This window comes from Xyrauchen texanus, chromosome 2 (genome assembly GCF_025860055.1).
Source record: "Xyrauchen texanus isolate HMW12.3.18 chromosome 2, RBS_HiC_50CHRs, whole genome shotgun sequence".
NCBI classification, from domain to species: Eukaryota; Metazoa; Chordata; class Actinopteri; order Cypriniformes; family Catostomidae; genus Xyrauchen; species Xyrauchen texanus.
The window spans coordinates 6,118,747-6,139,450 of record NC_068277.1 but is presented as its reverse complement, the minus strand read 5'-3'; the positions used below and the strand labels follow the sequence as shown (position 1 = coordinate 6,139,450).

Sequence of the window (20,704 nt, the reverse complement as noted above, 5' to 3'; positions counted from 1 at the left end):
AGTAATAAATATAGTAATACAGTAATAAATATAGTAATACAGTAATAAATATAGAAATACAGTAATAAATATAGTAATAAATATAGTAATACAGTAATAAATATGGTAATACAGTATTACATACAGTAATAAATACAGTAATAAATATAGTAATACAGTAATAAATATAGTAATACAGTAATACATACAGTAATACATATAGTAATAAATATGGTAATATAGTAATAAATACAGTAATAAATATAGTAATACAGTAATACATATAGTAATAAATATAGTAATACAGTAATAAATATAGTAATATAGTATAAATACAGTAGTAAATATAGAATTACAGTAATAAATATAGTAATAAAATAGTAATACAGTAATAAATATAGTAATACAGTAATACATATAGTAATAAATATGGTAATATAGTAATAAATACAGTAATACAGTAATAAATACAGTAATAAATAAAGTAATATAGTAATAAATACAGTAATATAGTAATAAATACAGTAATAAATATAGTAATACAGTAATAAATATAGTAATAAATACAGTAATAAGTATAGTAATATAGTAATAAATACAGTAATACAGTAATAAATAAAGTAATATAGTAATAAATACAGTCATAAATACAGTCATAAATATAGTAATACAGTAATACAAACAGTAATACAGTAATAAATATAGTAATATAGTAATAAATATAGTAATAAATACAGTAATATAGTAATACAGTAATAAATATAGTAATACAGTAATACAAACAGTAATACAGTAATAAATATAGTAATATAGTAATAAATATAGTAATAAATACAGTAATATAGTAATACAGTAATAAATATAGTAATATAGTAATAAATACAGTAATAAATATAGTAATACAGTAATACATACAGTAATAAATATAGTAATAAATACAGTAATATTGTAATAAATATAGTAATACATACAGTAATAAATATAGTAATAAATACAGTAATATAGTAATACATACAGTAATAAATATAGTAATACAGTAATACATACAGTAATACAGTAATAAATATAGTAATACAGTAATAAATATGGTAATACAGTATTACATACAGTAATAAATACAGTAATACAGTAATAAATATAGTAATAAATACAGTAATAAATATAGTAATACAGTAATAAATATAGTAATACAGTAATACATACAGTAATACAGTAATAAATATAGTAATAAATATGGTAATATAGTAATAAATACAGTAATAAATATAGTAATACAGTAATACATACAGTAATAAATACAATAATATAGTAATATATACAGTAATATAGTAATAAATACAGTAATACATATAGTAATAAATATAGTAATACAGTAATAAATATAGTAATATAGTATAAATACAGTAATAAATATAGAATTACAGTAATAAATATAGTAATAAAATAGTAATACAGTAATAAATATAGTAATACAGTAATAAATACAGTAATAAATATAGTAATAAATATGGTAATATAGTAATAAATACAGTAATAAATATAGTAATACAGTAATAAATACAGTAATAAATATAGTAATACAGTAATACATACAGTAATACAGTAATAAATACAGTAATAAATATAGTAATAAATATGGCAATATAGTAATAAATACAGTAATAAATATAGTAATACAGTAATAAATACAGTAATAAATATAGTAATACAGTAATACATACAGTAATACAGTAATAAATATAGTAATAAATATGGTAATATAGTAATAAATACAATAATATAGTAATAAATACAGTAATATAGTAATAAATACAGTAATAAATAAAGTAATATAGTAATAAATACAGTAATATAGTAATAAATACAGTAATAAATATAGTAATACAGTAATAAATATAGTAATACAGTAATAAATACAGTAATAAATATAGTAATACAGTAATAAATATAGTAATACAGTAATAAATACAGTAATAAATATAGTAATACAGTAATAAATATAGTAATAAATACAGTAATAAATATAGTAATACAGTAATACATACAGTAAAACAGTAATATAGTAATAAATATAGTAATACAGTAATAAATACAGTAATATAGTAATAAATACAGTAATAAATACAGTAATACAGTAATAAATATAGTAATACAGTAATACATATAGTAATATAGTAATAAATACAGTAATAAATACAGTAATATAGTAATAAATACAGTAATAAATAAATACACATTTACACTTCAATCACACACATTTAAATGACCAAATTGTCATTAACATAAAGTGTCTGGACGTTTTAGTTTCATGTTTTGTTGGAATTTCTATAATTTTCGTTAAATTCTCAATGTAAAAATAACTGTAAAATATGTTATGAAATATGTTTTGTCATATTTAGATATTGTACTGCTAAGCAGTTATAAAATAAACCTTTTTGCAAACAGAATATTTTCCATCAAATCTGCCCTATTTAATTAAATTATTTATTAATACATAATTATTCCATTTAATTATTATAATTATTTAAAATATGATACATTTTATAGTTAAAATTGTCTATATAGTTAATTATATTAAATATAAATTAATTAAATATATAATTTATGTATATATTTTATATAAGTAAACTTCTAAAATCAAATATAATAGCAAAATAAAGAAAGCCAAACTAATGTCAAATTTCCTTTCATGCAATGTTTGAAAATTGTTCTGCTAAGCAATACAAATATTTTTCTTTGCCAACAAAATAGTTTTTCCAGCTTTGACCTGAGTTAATAATTGTATTAATTAATTATTCCATTTAATTGTAATAATTTATTAACAAATCTGTATTTATCAATATATAATTAATAGTTAAACACCACAAACTTTAAAAAAAATATTTACATTTTAAATAATACGCACAACTACATTTGTAAACTTCCAAAATCAACAAATAATTAATTATATTAGCAAAATTTATTGTAAAAATATATATTAAATTATAATCGTTTCTATTTTATTCATTTGTCTCCTTTGTACATTTTGTGTGGCACTAATGTTCTGTACTTGAAGATTGTTTTGGTCAATAATGGACACATTAAATAAACATCAGTGATGCAACAGTGTCCTCAAGTGTTCATTTATAGTAAAAGCAAAGGCCAATCTCATGACACTGTCCAATAGAGCTGAACTTTTGCACACTGCAACACACTTTTGTTGAATGCCAGTAACCCATGATTAATTCATAGGTACTTAATTAATCTGGTTATACATATATGCTTATAATATAGGATAAACCAGTGGCGTAGCCAAGGGTGGGCCTGGGTGGGCCTTGAGTAGCGCTGGTAGAGCATGCAATGCTATGTAAAGGGACCTTGTCCAAAAAGAACGACTAGGAATTTAATTGATTCTGTTTTTACAATATAAGATAAGGGAAGCAAATCATGAAACTGAATTTATTTCTTTTCAAATCTGATATTTAGTGGTCATTTTACAGGAAATTGTGTCCCTTTATCATTGTATCATTCAAAATAAACAGTTGAAAAATGTTGTGGTTTATTTTTAAATTGGTTGTATCATGATTACAGGATTAACATCTACAATAGCTCTGCTGTAAAAAGACACTATATTACGATTCCCACAATTCATTAAGTAGCACCACCATTTTAATTGTTCTAACAAAAATAAATGTTATTTTAGTACTAAGTTAACATATTAATCAATTTCTTAAGGATTATGTGACACATTATTGTCTTAGTAGACCGGAGTAATGACAGCTGAAAATGGGCCTTTGCCATCATGGATAAAAATGTTAATATAAACAAAAACATAAAACACTGTATTTCAGATTATAGAGATTATATTTCTGTAATCTACAACAACATTACACTTGAGAAATGAAAATTATTGGTGGTAACTGAACATTGTGAACACATTTGTTTTATTTCTTATTTGTGTTCTTAAAAAAATAATAACAGCCAAATCTGCATAGTTCCCTTCATTTGAAGAAGAAGAAGAAAATCTGTTTTGAATGTATGAAATTTAGAAAAAATAATTTTTAATGAATGCAACATGTGATGATGACGCCATTTGACATGTCGCATACAACTGTTTAAAACGTGTGGTGTTGTATACTCATACTATTTTGATACATTTATAATAATAATTATTATTATAATAATAATGATAGCATTATATCATAACATATGCCGACCAATGTAGTACAAATCAATCTAAAATAAAATAAAAATATATAATAAAACCTATGACGACGTATTGTCACATGGTCGGAAAGCACTCGCGCTATTGGTCTACTTAAGCACGTGGAGCGCTTCCGTCACAGTCCAAATGTCCACAGCGCGTGTATCATGGCAGAGAAACTAGAGCTCATCTCTAAATGCATCAGAACCTTCCAGGATTTTCCCACGAAAGGGATTCCCTTCAAGTTTGTATACAGTCATAATGCGATATTAAGCGTTGTGCAAAATGCGCGAACAGTTTAATGCGGTGCATTTCACTAGACAGTCTGTAATAGCTTGAAACGTAACGGGTTAAGTGTCAATTCTGTTTGTCTGCAGGGACATTTGTCCAATCCTGAAGGATCCAAAGGCGCTGACTGCTGTGACAGATCTGTTTGAGGAGCACGTCAGGCAGAATTACCCTGAAGTTGATCTTATAGTCGGTAAGAATTCATTTTTACAGTGATTTGTAATGGGTTATATTTACACGTGTGTGACAATTCACAGGTCAAAGGTCAAAAATCATAAAAAATTTATGAATTTATGAAACTGAATTTATTTTGTTGGCCTCCTTGCTCGCACTCGCTTTTTCAGTTCTGCCCAAAAATTTTCTTTCAGATTGAGGTCAGGGTTTACTCCAGTTACTCCAATTACCTTGACTTTGTTCTCCTTAAGCCATTTTGCCACAGCTTTGGAGGTATGAATGGGGTAATTGTCCATTTGGAAGACCCATTTGCAAACGATCTTTAACATCATGGCTGTCTTGAGATGTTGCTTCAATATATCCACATCATTTTCCTTCCTCATGATGTCATCTATTTTGTGAAGTGCACCAGTCCCTCCAGCAGCAAAGCACCCCACAACATGATGCTGCACCCCCCATGCTTCACGGTCGGGATGGTGTTCTTCCGCTTGCAAGCCTCACCCTTTTTCCTCCAAACATAACGATGGTCATTATGGCCAACTGTGATCAATTGTGGTTTTGGAGCAGTGGATTCTAACTTTCTGAGCAGCCTTTCAGGTTATGTTGATATAGGACTTGTTTTGCTGTGGATATAGATACTCGTCTACCGGTTTCCTCCAGCATCTTCACAAGCTCCTTTGCTGTTGTTCTGGGATTGATTTGCACTTTTCACCCCAAACTACATTCATCTCTAGGAGACAGAATGCGTCTCCTTCCTGATTGGTATGATGGCTGCGTCATCCCATGATGTTTATACTTGTGTACTATTGCTTGTACAGATGAGCGTGGTACATTCAGGCATTTGGAAATTGCTCCCAAGGGTAAACCAGACTTGTGGAGTGTCCACCATTATTTTTCCTGAAGTCTTTGCTGATTTCTTTTGATTTGAAAAATGTAAAAATTGAATGTATTAATATTACCACTACCATAGGCCCAACAATATGTTAATTATTGCCATGACATAGGCTAAATTGGAAATGTACAATTTTGTTAATCCATAAACGGCATCAGAATTGTAATTTATTTCCCTAACTAACACACAGGACCATAAACATGGAGCAAATGTTATGTTGGCATCCTTAATTACATTCCCTTTAGGATTGGTTGTAAATTATGGTAGAAATTTCAAGAGGAATCCCTTTAATTTCTTATAATATTTTTAGAAAGTGGACTAAGTTGTATTTGTTTTCCTCCTCTCCTAGGACTTGATGCACGAGGATTCCTGTTTGGGCCGCTTTTGGCACAGAGATTAGGAATAGGATTCGCTCCGATCAGGAAAAAGGGGAAGCTGCCTGGCCCCACTCTATCAGTAGCGTACAGTCTTGAGTATGCAAAGGTCAAACGCTGTTATCTAACTTGTATGATATTCAGCATCATATCTGATCTTTCCTCTCCACTTGTTGTTTCAATGCACTACTCATGATTGAAATAATCTTTATTGTTTCAGGCTGAGGCAGAGATGCAGGAAGATGCCGTATCTCTGGGACAGAAGGTCCTGATCATTGATGACTTACTGGCTACTGGGGGTGAGTGTGTTTATTGACTGCAATACGACCGAGGATGATATTGAGCCCATCTGAATTAAATCTGCATTTTGTGCACATGCTACAGGATTCCACAGTCACGGAAATGCTGGAGTTTTAAAATGGTGATTTCCAGGCCTGGAAAAAGTCATCAAATGTTATTTAAATTTCTATAGGGCAAAGAAAACCCTCCTAAGTGTGATCTCTATACAATTATTTTCCAGTAATCTGAACAAAATCATAGAAAACTCAGAGATTAATTGGTCAAAAACTCTGGGAATCCTGACTATGCCCAGATTTACATTTAAAGGAATGTTCTGGGTTCAATACAATCTTGCCATAAAGCCACAAAAATACATAATTTTGTTGGAATTACAGGAAAGCACTTACAATGGAAATGAACTGGGACAGTCCATAAAGGTTAAAATACACACAGTTTCAAAAGATTAGCCACAAGACTTCAACAATTAGCATGTTAACATGATTTTAGTGTAAACAAAATTTGGGATTTACCACATTTAGTGTTTACTAGATTACAGGGTTTACCAGTGAGATTCATGTCATAACGATTGTAATATTGGTTACTAAATTATTTTATCACACTAAAATTATGTTAACGTGTATCGTTTATACAGTGGCAAGAAAAAGTATGTGAACCCTTTAGAATTAGCTGGTTTTCTGTATTAATTGCTCTTAAACTGTGATCTTCATTAAAGTCACAATTATAGACAAAAAATGTGCTTAAGCTACAAACACACAAATAATTATAATCTTTCATGTCTTTATTGAACGCATCTTATTAAACGTTAACAGTGCTGTGGAAAATAAGTGAATCCCTAGGCTAAAGACGACCAAAAAAGCTAATTTGAGTCCGGAGTTGGCAAACCTGGCATCCAGTTAATGTAATGAGATTGGAGGTGTGGGTTAGAGCTACCTGACTTATAAAAAGCACTCAACATTTTGAGTTTGCTATTCACAAGAAGCATCAGCTGACGTGGACCATGCCACACACAAAGAGATCTCCGAAGACCTACGATCAAGAATTGTTACTTTGCATAAAGCTGGAAAGGGTTACAAAGTTATCTCAAAAGAGCTTAGATCAGGGGTCGGCAACCTATGGCATGCGTAGGGGTAATCACTGGCACACCAGCAACTGCGAGAGAGGAGTTGACTATTTTATTTATATTAATTCTGCATCTGTATTCCAATCTACATCTTGATGCAATCATGATCACGCAGCGTTTTCACGAGCTGAATGGTAGCTTAAACAAAAAGTAAAATTGTGATGAGACTGCAGCATACCCAACAGACTTGTGTAGTGCGTGCAAGCCATTCACGCATCACGAGACGGCAGCGCTTCACTTTCGGTTAATCGTGCGAGTAAACATGCCCGCTTTGCTTCGGTCAGGCTGCGTGGATGATGGTCTACATTCCTTGTTTCATTAGTTTCTTTTTTCTTTCTTTACATTTATTAATTTGGCAGATGCTTCTATCCAAAGCGACTTACAAAAGGTCATTGGGAAGGTCATTCCACCAATGCGGTATGATGAAGCCGAAAGTCCGAGAAAGCGTTTTGGTGCCTCTTTGTGTTTGTACAAGGCGATGTTCCTTAGCCGACCGCCGGCTTCTAGTGGGCATGTAGCTCTGCAGAAGTTATTTTAGGTATGCTGGAGCAGACCTAGTGACTGTTCTGTGTGCAGCATCAGAGCCTTGAACTTGATATGTGCATCAACCGGCAGCCAGTGGAGAGAGACAAAGACTGGTGTAACATGTGCTCTCTTTGGTACATTAAAGACCAGACGTGTAAATCTACATGATCTTGTGGTCTTTGAGATTTGGTCTGTGAAATTTAGCTTGTTATTGATGGTTACCCTTCGATTTCTGACGATGTTACTGTAGTTGCACCCAGCTGCACTGTGATGTTGTGTTCAACAGCAGGGTTGGCTGGAAAGACAAGATGTACGGTCTTGTTCTTTCAGAACAACACGTGATGTAATAAGGAAAACACCACTATTAATCCTTGAGATTTCACATACAGGTACACCCTCCTTAAACCATAGTCACACTCAAAATTACATTTAAAGGATTAAAAGAGAAAACCTAATCCAACAATGTATTGTTCTATTAAAAGTATTAATTAAACCTGGAAATTAAGTTTTAGGGTTTTGCTGGTGCAATTCACCAAAAAGGGCTAAATAGTTGATCGGCTTGTGATGCACGAATAGCTTGCATGAGTCTCATCACACTCCCCGCTGTGTGATCATGAGGAGTGATTACATCAAGATGTAGATTTGAATGCAGGTGCGAAAAACTTCATATAAGTAAAATAGCTGCTACTCCCTCGCTGTTGCTTACGTGCTAGTTAAATACCCCTTTATGTGACTTTGAGAAATGTATGACGTTTATATAAGAAATATTTAAGATTCCAAAAAAAGTGTCATTAACTGTGTTAAATAATTTGGTACAAAAGGACAGGTTTTCTTTCATTAAAGCACGTTCACAAGATGCTCTAAAAATTCACATGCAGTATCATGATTATATGCTAATCATCTGGTTTTGCACATTTTTCACTCAAATGGCACTCCATGTCAAAAAGGTTGTTGACTCCCTGGCTTGGATATTCTTCTGTCCACAGTTACATACTGTCTGTAAATGGAGATGATTTAGTACTGTGGCTACTCTCACTAGAAGTGGCCGTCCAGCCAAGATGACTCAAAGGGCACACCAATGAATGCCCAATGAGCTCAGACTCTTGAGTGACAGCTAAAGTCTTTAGAACTGGTTATCATCTCCGTTCATGAGTCTAATGTATGGTAAACATAGAACAGGCACGGTGTCTATGGCAGGACTCCACAAAGGAAGCTGCTGCTTTCCAACCAAAACATTGCTATGATCCAGAAGTTTGCCAAAGTCCACCTTAATACTTCACAACGCTACAGAAAAAAAATATTATGTGGACTGATGAAACTAAGGTTTCACTATGATATCATCCCAATGGTGAAGTACGATAGAGGGAGCATCATGATTTGGGCCTGGAACGCATGCCATCATCATCGTTTATCAAGATGTCCTACAGGATAATGTCAGGGTGTCTGTGTGCTAGCTGAAGCTCAGTAGCTGTTTTTTTTTTCAGGAACCCTGTATGCGGCGTGTGAGTTGGTCAAACAGCAGAGGGCGACGGTGTTGGGCTGTTTGGTGGTGGTTGAACTGAAGTACCTCAATGGATCAGACAAGCTGAAGCCAACTTCTGTGTTCTCTTTAATACAGTACTGAAAATCTGCTTACAAATGTCATGGTCTGTTTAGTGTGGGAACCCATATTACTGTAAAATCATTATGCCCATTCTTTGTCCTGTTAGATAAACCGTACATGCCTAAAAGTAAATTATAAATGGGTTTGACTATTCCAGTGAAATCAAATCTTAAAGAATAGTTCACCCAAAAATGACAATTCTCTCATTTGCTCACACTTAATGCGTGTAAACACCTTTGATTGTCTTTTGCTGAACACAAAGATATGAGATATTAGTTTATATACATATAATGCAATGGGGTCCAATACTTTTAAACTTTAAAAAAGACAAATGGCAGCATAAAGGTAATCCATACGATTCCAGTGGTTTATTCAATGTCCTCTGAAATGAGACAAATCTGTTTTGGGTGAGAAACAAACCAAGATGTAACAATTCCTCACACTTTACTCATGCAGTGTCAAGTGTGAGGAAGTGTTACTTTTTGGGTCCGTTTCTCACCCAAAACCAAATGCTTTGCCTCAGAACACATGGATTAAACTCCTGTAATGGTATGGATTATAGGTGGTGTAGTGGGCTAAAGCACATAACTGGTAATCAGAAGGTCACTGGTTCAATCCCCAGTCACCACCATTATTGTCCTTGAGTAAGGCACTTAACTCCAGGTTGCTCCAGGGGGGGATTGGCCCTGTAATAAGTGCACTGTATGTAGCTTTGGATAAAAACGTCTGCCAAATGCATAAATGGATTACTTCTATGCTGCCTTCATGTACTTTTTGCACCCCATTAAATGGACAGACATATCTCCATTTGTGTTCTGCAGAAGAAAGCCGTACAAGTGAGTAAATGGTAATTTTTGGGTGAATTGTTCCTTTAATGCTAGTGCATACAATGAAATTAAGAGAATGGTAACAATTCGTTGTTGCAAGCCATATCAAAACAATTGCAAATTACTCCTGTATAAATGTACCAAGATATAACATTACATTCCTCATAAGGATTTTTATACGAATGCTTAAGCCTTCTGAGTTTTCTTAGACTTAAATGTAATAAACGTTATAACGTTTATTACAGTTAAGCAGACACAATTGCATTTTGGGAACACATTTTAATCTCCATGTGATCATGTATTGTGTAACAGTGGAGATAAAGCTACAGCTGTGCCTTTTTATACACAAACTCTGAGCATCAAGTTCTGAATGATAAACAATTTACAACATTGTATGCATGAACTAACTTGTTTATTGTAAATTTTGAACAATGCTAGAGGAGTCATGAAGTTTAAATTACCTTAAATGTCAAAGCTATTGATCTACATTTTGTACAATGCATTCAATTATTATTGTGGCGAGCGCACACCCCCCCCCCAAAAAAACACCCCCAGAAATTACCAATAAACTACAAAATAGTCTTTTATGCATATACTGGGATTGAATGCAAACATACAAAACTAAAAACATCATCATCCGAACCTCAAGTTAATCCAGGTAAAATCCAATATAAAAACAAATATTGCACATGGTTTATGATCTCAGCATCTCCTGTGAATGTTGTCACTTCTCTGCTTTGATCTTCTGGTTCAGTTTGTCCAGCACTACGTTCAAATCCATCGCCTTGTTCAGTTTTAGGTAAAGGTCCTTCCTGATTGGATGTATTGTTAGCCACTCGGGTGTCAACTCAGCCAGCAGATGGAGATGTTTCTCCATTTCATCTAAAACAGAAGATTGATTTCAACAAATTACCCAAATATGCAGCAAAAATATCCCAACAGCACTTTGTGAAATTGGCTCCATTCCAAAACCTAGCGTGCTACCTACCTAGACATTATTTTAAGGCATCATAGACTCGCTCAATGAAAAGGTTGTTTCATTAGGCAAACAAAACCCAACATTATGCTGTGTTCCAGTCAGCAACTGAAATAATGACTGGACTGCCGCCCGAAGTTGGACATCCGACTCATGAAGTCACTTCCAAGATAGCAGCAACCAACGGGCATAATGTGGAGAAGTATTTTCACTTCATAAAATGTGAATTATTATATATTGTACAATGTATAAGATACTATTAAAAACAATCATTTGTATATCAATCAGTTCCTCCATTTTGTTCATGAAATGGCTTTTATATAGCCAACTAGTTACAATCTGGAAGATGAGACCGTTGCGTGTGATTGACGGGAACGCCTACTGCACAAAGTTGCATAGAATTGTTCTTGGCAGGCAGCAGAAGCCCTTACCCCACCCCCATTCCTAAGCCCAACTGAGCAGGCTGCCAGGAACTACGTCAGGCACCTCCCCCATGCGCTCAAAGTCCTCGTGTTGGCGTAGTGACTCGCATGAGCAACTGAGGAGGAATCTCAGTTGCTTCAATCCACACATCGGATCCGCACACAGTCTTCGTGAAAAACCAGCTGTAGGGAGACAGGACTACTAACCATTGATGAGTGGGGAACGGTAGCTGTCGATCATGCGGTTGCAGGCGAGCTGCATGATTAACGCTGGCTTCTTCTCTGCTACAAACACATTTCTCAGGATTCTGGCCATCTCTGTGAGCCGTGACATCATCGCCAGACGCTGCTCCTGCTGTGGGTTCCGGGTCAGGGCAGAGTGCAGCTTCTGAGCCTCTTTAGCACGGATCTGGGGGGAAAAAAAATAACTGATCAATTGTACAAAGCTTAAGTGCGACTAAAGTTGTAGACAACTATATATCATGTGGTTTTTGACCCACCCTCTCTAGCAGAGTCTGTGAAACCCCTTTAAGAGCACTGGGGGTTTCTGTTGGGGTCACAACGGTTTTCTCTGCAGACTCCGGCTCCTTTGCACACGCATTCTCTGCCGTTTTCAACGCCATGTTAGCCAAGGCCTTTTCCATCTATAACAAGTCCAATCAAGTTATTAATGGGTCAACGATTTGACACGGTGTCCTGATTTATTATAATACATTGGAAGTGTAATTTATTTGGACAATGTTCTATAAAGAACAAGTCCCACAAACAAAGTGTAACCACTGTAAGATTGTGAAGGCTGAAATTTAAAATGAAAATTGGTCAACAAAAATCACAGCTTACTACCATGCAGGGTCAGAAATGAAGGGGGCATCAGGGCAAAAATGCCCCCAAATGACAATGCCACCAAAGTTAAAATGTGGGGGCAAAAATGTCCTTTATTTATGTTTTATATAGCATCTGATGTAGCAAATATGATTTGAATAAAAGGATGACCGACAGACAGTACATGGTTACAAAAAATTCCCTCATGAACACAAATGACATTAAATTAAATCAATTTCTGAAACTGCTACCAACATGCAGGACAGCCTTTTGTCATGTTGCAAAAGAATCAAAAACAGGATATGATGCCACAGAGGGTCTGTAGACACTCACGACTGTGTCAAGGTCAGTAAAACGCTTTTTAAAGGGAAAAAAAAAAACTGCTTTTTTAAAATGACGTGTCAAGGTTCAGTTTGTCAACTGGTATAACCAAGAAAACATACCACATATAATAAAACAAATTCTATTGGTTAAAACCCTCACCATTGAAACATGAAGTTCAATTTTCCCTACACCCCGAATACGGGAGTATTCATGCAAGAAATTACTTTGAGTTAATGGGTCATTTTCAAATGAGGTTGAATGAGATGATATGAGAAATCTTTCATTAAGCATAAAAATGCAATATTTGTCCAATTTGGTTTCATAAATATTTGAACAACATTTTATAGCCTTCTCAAAAAAACTATAAAACCATCATTGTGAAACCATTAAATATAAAAGCATTAAAATACTTTCCTTGCACTTTGAATACAGGTGTACACTGGTTGCATGTTTTATAAAGAGGTTTTCTTAGGGTTACTCCATTTGACCTGAACGAACGGTGACTTTATAAAAACAATGTTTTCTTTAATAAACGTAAGAGCTTGACAGGAACAAAATGGTCACACAATTGCTCCTAATGTGGATGCACCACATGATGATATTTCTAAGAACTTTATTGAAAAAAGGAACTCGCAAAACTCTTAAGAGCAGAAAGATGATTTGCGTGATTACCTTGGGTGTCATGAGAGCACGAGCCTTGTCCAGAACTTCCTGAGCGGAGGTCAGTTTCTCCGTTTGAGGTGGCTGAGGTAAATCACTGGGCTTGATATTGGGAACTTCATCTATAATGAATCTGGGATGCCAGCGGGTCAGTTTGTCATCAGGGACAACAATAGGAGGGTTGAGGGAAGCCAAGAACACCTGGAACAAACATGAAAATCTTCTAAGAACTTCATAAGAACATAAAAAAAACAATAGCCAAAACCTCTCGTTACACGCATGCAGAAAAAGATAAAGTGTTTGCCAATATCCTGTGCTTACCTTATGGTGTCCCTTCACGATTTCAACCAGGTTTTGGTGAAATACTTGCCTTCTTTCCAAAAGATGAGATGCTGGCAACACTGGCCGAGTACCATTAAACTCTGGGGAAGGAATGAACAATCACTTTAAAAATTTTAAAAAAAAACACATTTTCAATGATTAAAAATAGACTTAATTTGCATGCAGAATTTGAGCAGCGTTGGGGGTAGCACTCAAGTAATCTGATTACGTAACACGTAGCTTTATTGCATCGGTTACTTGATTTATTTATTGCCAATACACTTGAAAATTACCTTACCATCCATATTGGTCACGTAGTCCTACACATTGCAAATGGCTACAGAGCAAGCGAGTGACAAAACTAGAGATTGTTCCCATTAAATACTGTAATCAATAAAAGGTTCTACACCATGGTGCAATTTCCATACAGGGGATTGGTCATTACACACAAACTATGTCACGTAAATATTTGCCTGCAGCAGACACCTACAACTACGGAAGAAAAATAAGATAGCACACTTCGATTGAGCATCTTATCCAAACTGAAACTCCATCAAAAATTCACATAACTGCACATCTGGCAAACTATAAAGTTATGAACCTGAAAACAGGCTAGTGTGAACAAGGCTCGAGCATTGCGCTCCCATTGTAGAATTACACAATGCAATTTATCAAAGTGATGATGTTCCCCAACACTGGTTTACGAGTTCTCACCTTCGTCAATGATGGGCTCTACTGTGAGCTGGTATCTAGATCTCTTCGCAGTGGCACTAAAACATGGAATGTTTCTCTCCTGGCGGAAAGTATAGGCTGATGGGTACACAGTCTTAATCTGTCCCAGGTGACTTTCTTCAAAACGCCTGCAAAGACAGCAAATTTGGTGTCATCACCGATTCATAAGGGGTTAGCCAGTCCAACGGCTGAAGACATCGTTATATCCTGCTTCTTACTTGTGCATCATATCCTGGACGCCTTGCTTGACCTTTGCAAAAGTGACTGTCTCGGAGCGGTTGAAGAGCATGCCCACAATCGTCTCCATGCTGCGGAACATCTCAGCCAGAACTTTGTATTTATAGGGCAGCGTGAGACCAGGCGGCACATCCTGAGCTAAAGTGTGGTAACGCTGATATGATGGGAGCTTCTCTCTGAAACAAGAGAATTACTGTTGAAATGTTGCATGCATCACTAGTTCATTTCATATTAAATTAGTAACTCAAAATCGGAAAAACAAATAACGACTTGTTTTTCGTAATTTCGATTTAATGCTCCAGTTAAAAATAGGAAATTGAAAAAAAATAAATAAATAGCCAAAACAAGACACGGTGCGTTTTGATTATTTGATTTCACTAATATATGGCTTGAATATTTGAGTCGCACATATGGGTGGACCTGAAACGCCCCTTTCTTCTGATTGGCCAATCTGCACCGTCGTCTTCCTCAATGCTGCGAGACAGAATAAAAGTTATCTGCTATAAATTTGTCTCAGTTAACATTATTTACCATTTATTCTCCAAAACTCGCCATGTTGCAGCTGAGCAGTCTCGCTCATCAAATTTATCAGACAGCCCTACACTTAAACCTGCAGTAAATGGTCTGCACTTATATAGCACCTTTTTAACCTTAGCGGTATTCAGAGTGTTTTACACTGTGTTTCATTCACCCATTCATACACCAATGGTGGCAGAGCTGCCATGCAAGGTGCTAGCCTGGCCATTGGGAGCAACTTGGGGTTCAGTGTCTTGCCCAAGGACACTTCGGCATGTGGAGTCACGTGGGCCGGGATTCGAACCACCAACCCTGCGATTAGTGGCCAACCCGCTCTACCACCTGAGCCACAGCCGCCCCTGCTGTCTTGGTTTTAAAAGAGATTACGAAAATGACCATACATTCATAAGACTATTGAAGCATATGCCTACATTGTAAAAGATAGGCTTGCGTTCAACTGTGGGGTAAAGTTATAGTTTTCATTTATGTTGCGTAAGGGACTGTCTGAAAACTCCACCACAACTAAAACATCACTGGCATCAAAGCAGCCATTTATTTGACTATTGCACGTTCCATCTAAAAAAAAAAAAAAAAAAAAAAAACCCATTTCACAGGAACGTGCATATGTGTACAGAATTGGTGAATTTTTATGTTTATCCTGGAATAATCTAATACTGTACTCATTGGATTAACTGTAATAATCTCACCTACCTACTGGAAATTTACTACAACCTTTAAAATGTGACAATTTGTAGAATTATTATTTATTCTCTTTTTTCTTTTACTGTAAATATCTCATTTGTAGTAGCGCAGTCTTTTAACAGGCAACTTGCTACAACATCTGGAATGTAAAAGTGTACTTTCAATGTTTTATGTTTAACTTGCACATCATCTGAATGAGTGATTGGACACTGCTTGTGTTTAATAGCGAGTGGAATTTTCAGACGGTCCCTTAAAATACGCCAAGTCATAATTATGCTGCCGCCACACCAACTGACAGTTCGGAGTAGTGTTTTATGTCTGTATATTATGGTTTATAAATATAAATGGTATAACATCAAGCCAAGTGTGTGAAATATTCTCAAAGCTTGAAAGTGTTGGAACCCATTGACTAACAAACATCAATATATCATTTAAAATATCTGTTCTGCAGATGAAAGTAATAAGGGTTTGATACAGCATTAGGGAGCGTAAATCATGAGAATTGTCATTTTTGGGTGAACTATTCCTTTAATTTTATAGTCCGTCTCATTTGCCATTATACATAGCTACACAACATATTTTTTTATATGTAGTCATTACATATCGTCCACTGGACACTCTGCTTTCTAACTGGACAAAACCTATATTGGTTGACCGCTAATACGGACTCACCTTTCCTCTTGTTCTTTAGCCTGTGCCGGAGTAGCTTTAGCATCCCTGGCAACTCGCTCGGTCTTCCTCTGCTGAACCTTTGCGGAGATATCCCGGGTGGCATCGAGTCTGGCTTTCAGCTCCACTAGCGCAGACACAGGGGCCGTTGAGGGAGACGTCACATTTTCAGACTGCCCTTTCAGTCTCTGCAGCTTGGACTTCAATGCCGCCACATCTTCTCTCGAAAATGTTTTCTGAAAGAACAAAAAGCTGATCAAATCACCGTATCCTAAACACCAGGAGGTTCCTGCATAGGTGTGATCCACCCCCATGCATTACCTTGCTCCTGGTTGTCCGCTTGGGCAGCTCATCAGCACTCACCTTGCTTACAGGGGAGCCATTTGCATTATGATTAACGGTATTTTTGCCTTCTTTGCTGGCAGTTGGTTGAGGCACCTGTGGAGTGGTGTTGGCCAAAGGGTCGATGCTCTAAATTCAAGAACAAAAGCTCTGGGTTAGCCAACGGAGATAACCAGCGCAGTCAATGCTGGATTTTAAAGGCCTTGTCCTTTAGATGCATTGATGGACACATGCAGATTAAGCGGACAATAAAAAGTATACTTCACCAAACAATAACTCAATTAAACCCATTACTCAACGTTAAACGCACACGAATGCCGCAAAAACATGCCATAAACTACTTATTTGTACATATTGGAATATTTTGCAATAAACTAAATATTTTTTCTATACTTATAAATCAACCTAAAATCATATCTATCTATCTATCTATCTATCTATCTATCTATCTATATATATATATATATTAAATCACATTATTTGCAATGCTTTATGGGATTGTTGTCTGAACTCACCAGTTCCACTGAATAATGGGATTATTCATTCTCAAGTAGGCAAAACCAGTACACGCCCTTTATTTCTGCATTTAGGAGATAAGCTACGGCTACCAGAGGTTATTCTGGTGGTTGTGGTTTGTTGAATGTCACTATGCAAGTTCCCGTTTTAATTATCTGGTCTTCTTTTTTTATTGCAATTCTTTTAACGTTTGTTACACCTTGTTGAGTCGGCCTCGTCCATATCTTGTAGCTCTCGGATATAGATAACGGCATTAATGCCGATTAGAGATGGATGCACAAAGGCTTTTATAGGAACGTTGGCCAGCGTATTAGCATGCACGCACACATTTTTTTGGAACATTCCATCATTATTTGTCCAGACTGTAGTTTTCCACATCTTTAACTGTCCCTGCTATACCAGAGATACCTTTTTGTATTGTAAAAGGTGATGGCTTAATCACAGGCATGTCGTGCAGTACAGATTCTACAAGATTGAATCTCGACTCATTTTCAACCAGTACCAAAGTCGTCATCCACATTCTGTTCCAACCTAGTCGTTTAGGGTTTTTTTGGCTAGTCGTGTTTGTCTCATTTCATTACTCCCACCCCCCACCCACCTCAGAGTCCAACAAGGGGATGCACAGAGCTGCGGGTATCCTCCGCATATGCCCCAAGGATACAGGGGGTAATATACTTTGAGCAAACAGAACAAAGCCAACACCTTTTTGGACAAGTCTTAACTAGCCGCTTGATTGGACCGGGCCCTTCCAACCTCCCGTCTAGGTGTACTCAAAGCCAAAAGCACTGTGTTGGACCTGACGGAGCCGCAGCAACCCACATTCCTCAAGTACCAGAACCTCTTTCTCCAATCACGGGTTGCAACCTACAGCAAAGAATTCACCCCATTTGTCGCTTCTTACGATCAGCAAGGGGGTGCTGGGGACATATTCTACCCAGGGTCCCCACGGGGGGGTGGGGAGAAGAATCTCAATGCTATTCTGAGATGCAGGTTGGTGCCGCTTTGGCATTGTGCTCCTTTTAGATATTTTTTTAACTAGCCCCGGTCGCTTTTTTGCGTCAGTCTGTGCCGTTTTCAATCATTTTCGAAAACAAAAATGCATTTTCGATGCGGCCTCAAGTTATAAAGAACTTTAACTGTTAAAATGCGTCGATACCAGTGTTCTGCTCTATTTGATACGCTTTAGGTGTGAACAGCCCCTTGTTCGTCTATGGATGTCTTAATGTCGTGTCTCAATGAGAGTTTCAAGTCACCTTTCCAAATGAACCCTAGTGCGTAAATAAAACAAAGTTACTCAGAGGTCCTTGAAGGACCAAAAAGGTTGAAAAACTGCCATAAAATATTATATTTTAATATTATTTTCCATTTTCACTGACTTTATCATCAGTCTTGATCATAACTACCAAATATTAATTAATTTTCTGGATTTTAACCCTTTTTTTTTACTTTTTTTACACACACACACACTTAATACACACACACACACACACACACACACACACACACACATAACACACTCTGACATTCATACCAACACACACACACACACAATTTTAGCTGCATCATACATCAAATTGGCCTGCAGTGCTCTAAAATACGGCAAACAGAAAATAGGGAAAAAGCATGTATTTGCTCCACAGGCTAAACTTCAGGAAAATGGCGCCATCTGGTGGACGGGCTCCGGAATGATTGTATGCTTTAATGGCACTGAGATCAAATATGGCCGTTTTAATGGGCTTCAATGGGGATCCTTTTGTCCTGAAGGTCCTGAGTGTAACTATTTTGTGTACACAGGTTATTATAGACGCATTATAGGAAATGAGGTTGAAATATCAAAAATACACACCTTTGGCTAAATGTCCCTAAGGTCGCACAAGGGTTAAAAATAGCTTATCTAAAAATTATTCCATTTTTGCTCCGTCCAGATAACGCGTTATGGATTATTTACCTGCACTTTGTCGTCATTTTTCAAGAGATCGAGCTTCTTTCTGGCGCTCTTCCGGCCTGCGTGTTCCTCTGGGGATGTTTTGGAGTTCTGACCCGCTTGAAGCCGCTGACGCTTCTTGGCGCTGCTGTGTAGTTCGGCTGTGGACGGGACCACCGAGCACACATCAAACTCCGGACAGCTCCGTTTAGGAGTGCGGGGACTCGCCGTAGGTCCCTCAATTCTCACATCTCGCAGGTCTGTCACGGTATCTACCGATAAAGCCTCGTCGATCACTTTGAGAAACTCCTGCTGAACATGTTTTTGCGGTTCCGATTGCGTCGTTGTACGTAAAGAGCGTCTCGATGTCTTCGGTTTGGTAATCACCGATGACTCCACAACGTCCACGGGCACTTTCTGTCCCTTGCAACGTAAAGATCGAGCAACGCCATTTGTCTTACTCTGTGCAAAATAATCGGTAACCCGAGCTTGTGCCATATTTCACTATGAATGAAACCCCTGCACTTCTCGACGGCGTGCAGCAATTGTTGTTACGTTATCTCACCGGAAGTGCCTACTCAGACTCCTCCTACACCAACTTTCGCGGGAAAACAGACCATGTGACTTATGTAGGCCGAGCCAGGCGAATAAGCCACGCCCCTCTCGCCAATCCCTCCGTGTTTTCCTCTGATCAAACACTCAATTTGTATAATGGGCCGTCAGTTTAAATGATTATATTCCTCCGATTGCTTAACAATAGGCCTGTGTACATTTTTACAATAGCAATTTAAATACTTTAATCACTCATCTTTAAAGCCGGGTACTTTTATGTGTTATATTCACATGCAAATATAAAAAAGCAGGCCCTCTTTCAACCTATTCATTAATTCATATCAACACACGAAATAAGCTTCTTCTATTTTAGTAATTAATTACTTACTACTAATTACATCTTCGACAGTGTAATTATAATACTGTATTAATTACTCTGTCTGAAAAGTAATTTTCGTTACTTATTACTAATTACTTTTTAAAAACCCATATCAACCTCGACCGGATGAACAATACAAGGATAAACATGAAACTGTTCTTAACATAAATTATTCATGAGCTGGCCAAAGAATTTAAGGGGGCAGCGTTAAATAAAAAAAGAAGAATTGTTCTATAGTCTATACAGTATTTATTGCAATTACATCAGAAGTAACAGTAATTAAATTACTGAAAAAATTAAGAGTAATCCCTTACTTTTTTCAAGGAAAAAGTCATTTAAATACAG

General features: G+C 36.0%; 2 protein-coding genes across 3 annotated transcripts; one reads left to right on the top strand and one right to left on the bottom strand.

Moving 5' to 3' along the window:
- The first annotated feature begins 4,295 nt into the window (after nt 1–4,295).
- On the top strand, nt 4,296–10,951 carry aprt (adenine phosphoribosyltransferase). The gene is made up of 5 exons (XM_052092484.1): nt 4,296–4,406; nt 4,540–4,643; nt 5,866–5,999; nt 6,111–6,189; nt 9,320–10,951. The coding sequence occupies exons 1-5, from the start codon at nt 4,330–4,332 to the stop codon at nt 9,457–9,459; spliced, it is 534 nt and encodes a 177-aa protein (XP_051948444.1). The 5' UTR covers nt 4,296–4,329; the 3' UTR covers nt 9,460–10,951.
- A 22-nt stretch (nt 10,952–10,973) lies between these two features.
- On the bottom strand, nt 10,974–19,980 carry LOC127619459 (DNA replication factor Cdt1-like). Of its 2 annotated transcripts, none has more exons than XM_052092315.1 (10): nt 19,453–19,980; nt 16,968–17,117; nt 16,650–16,882; nt 14,741–14,935; nt 14,505–14,650; nt 13,791–13,891; nt 13,482–13,670; nt 12,164–12,307; nt 11,871–12,072; nt 10,974–11,147 (listed from the first exon to the last, which is right to left on the bottom strand). In XM_052092315.1, the coding sequence occupies exons 1-10, from the start codon at nt 19,924–19,926 to the stop codon at nt 10,990–10,992; spliced, it is 1,992 nt and encodes a 663-aa protein (XP_051948275.1). In that variant the 5' UTR covers nt 19,927–19,980; the 3' UTR covers nt 10,974–10,989. The 2 variants fall into 2 exon arrangements, with proteins under 2 accessions (XP_051948275.1, XP_051948278.1); XM_052092318.1 differs by having other exon boundaries at nt 17,010–17,117.
- Between the last annotated feature and the right edge of the window lie 724 nt (nt 19,981–20,704).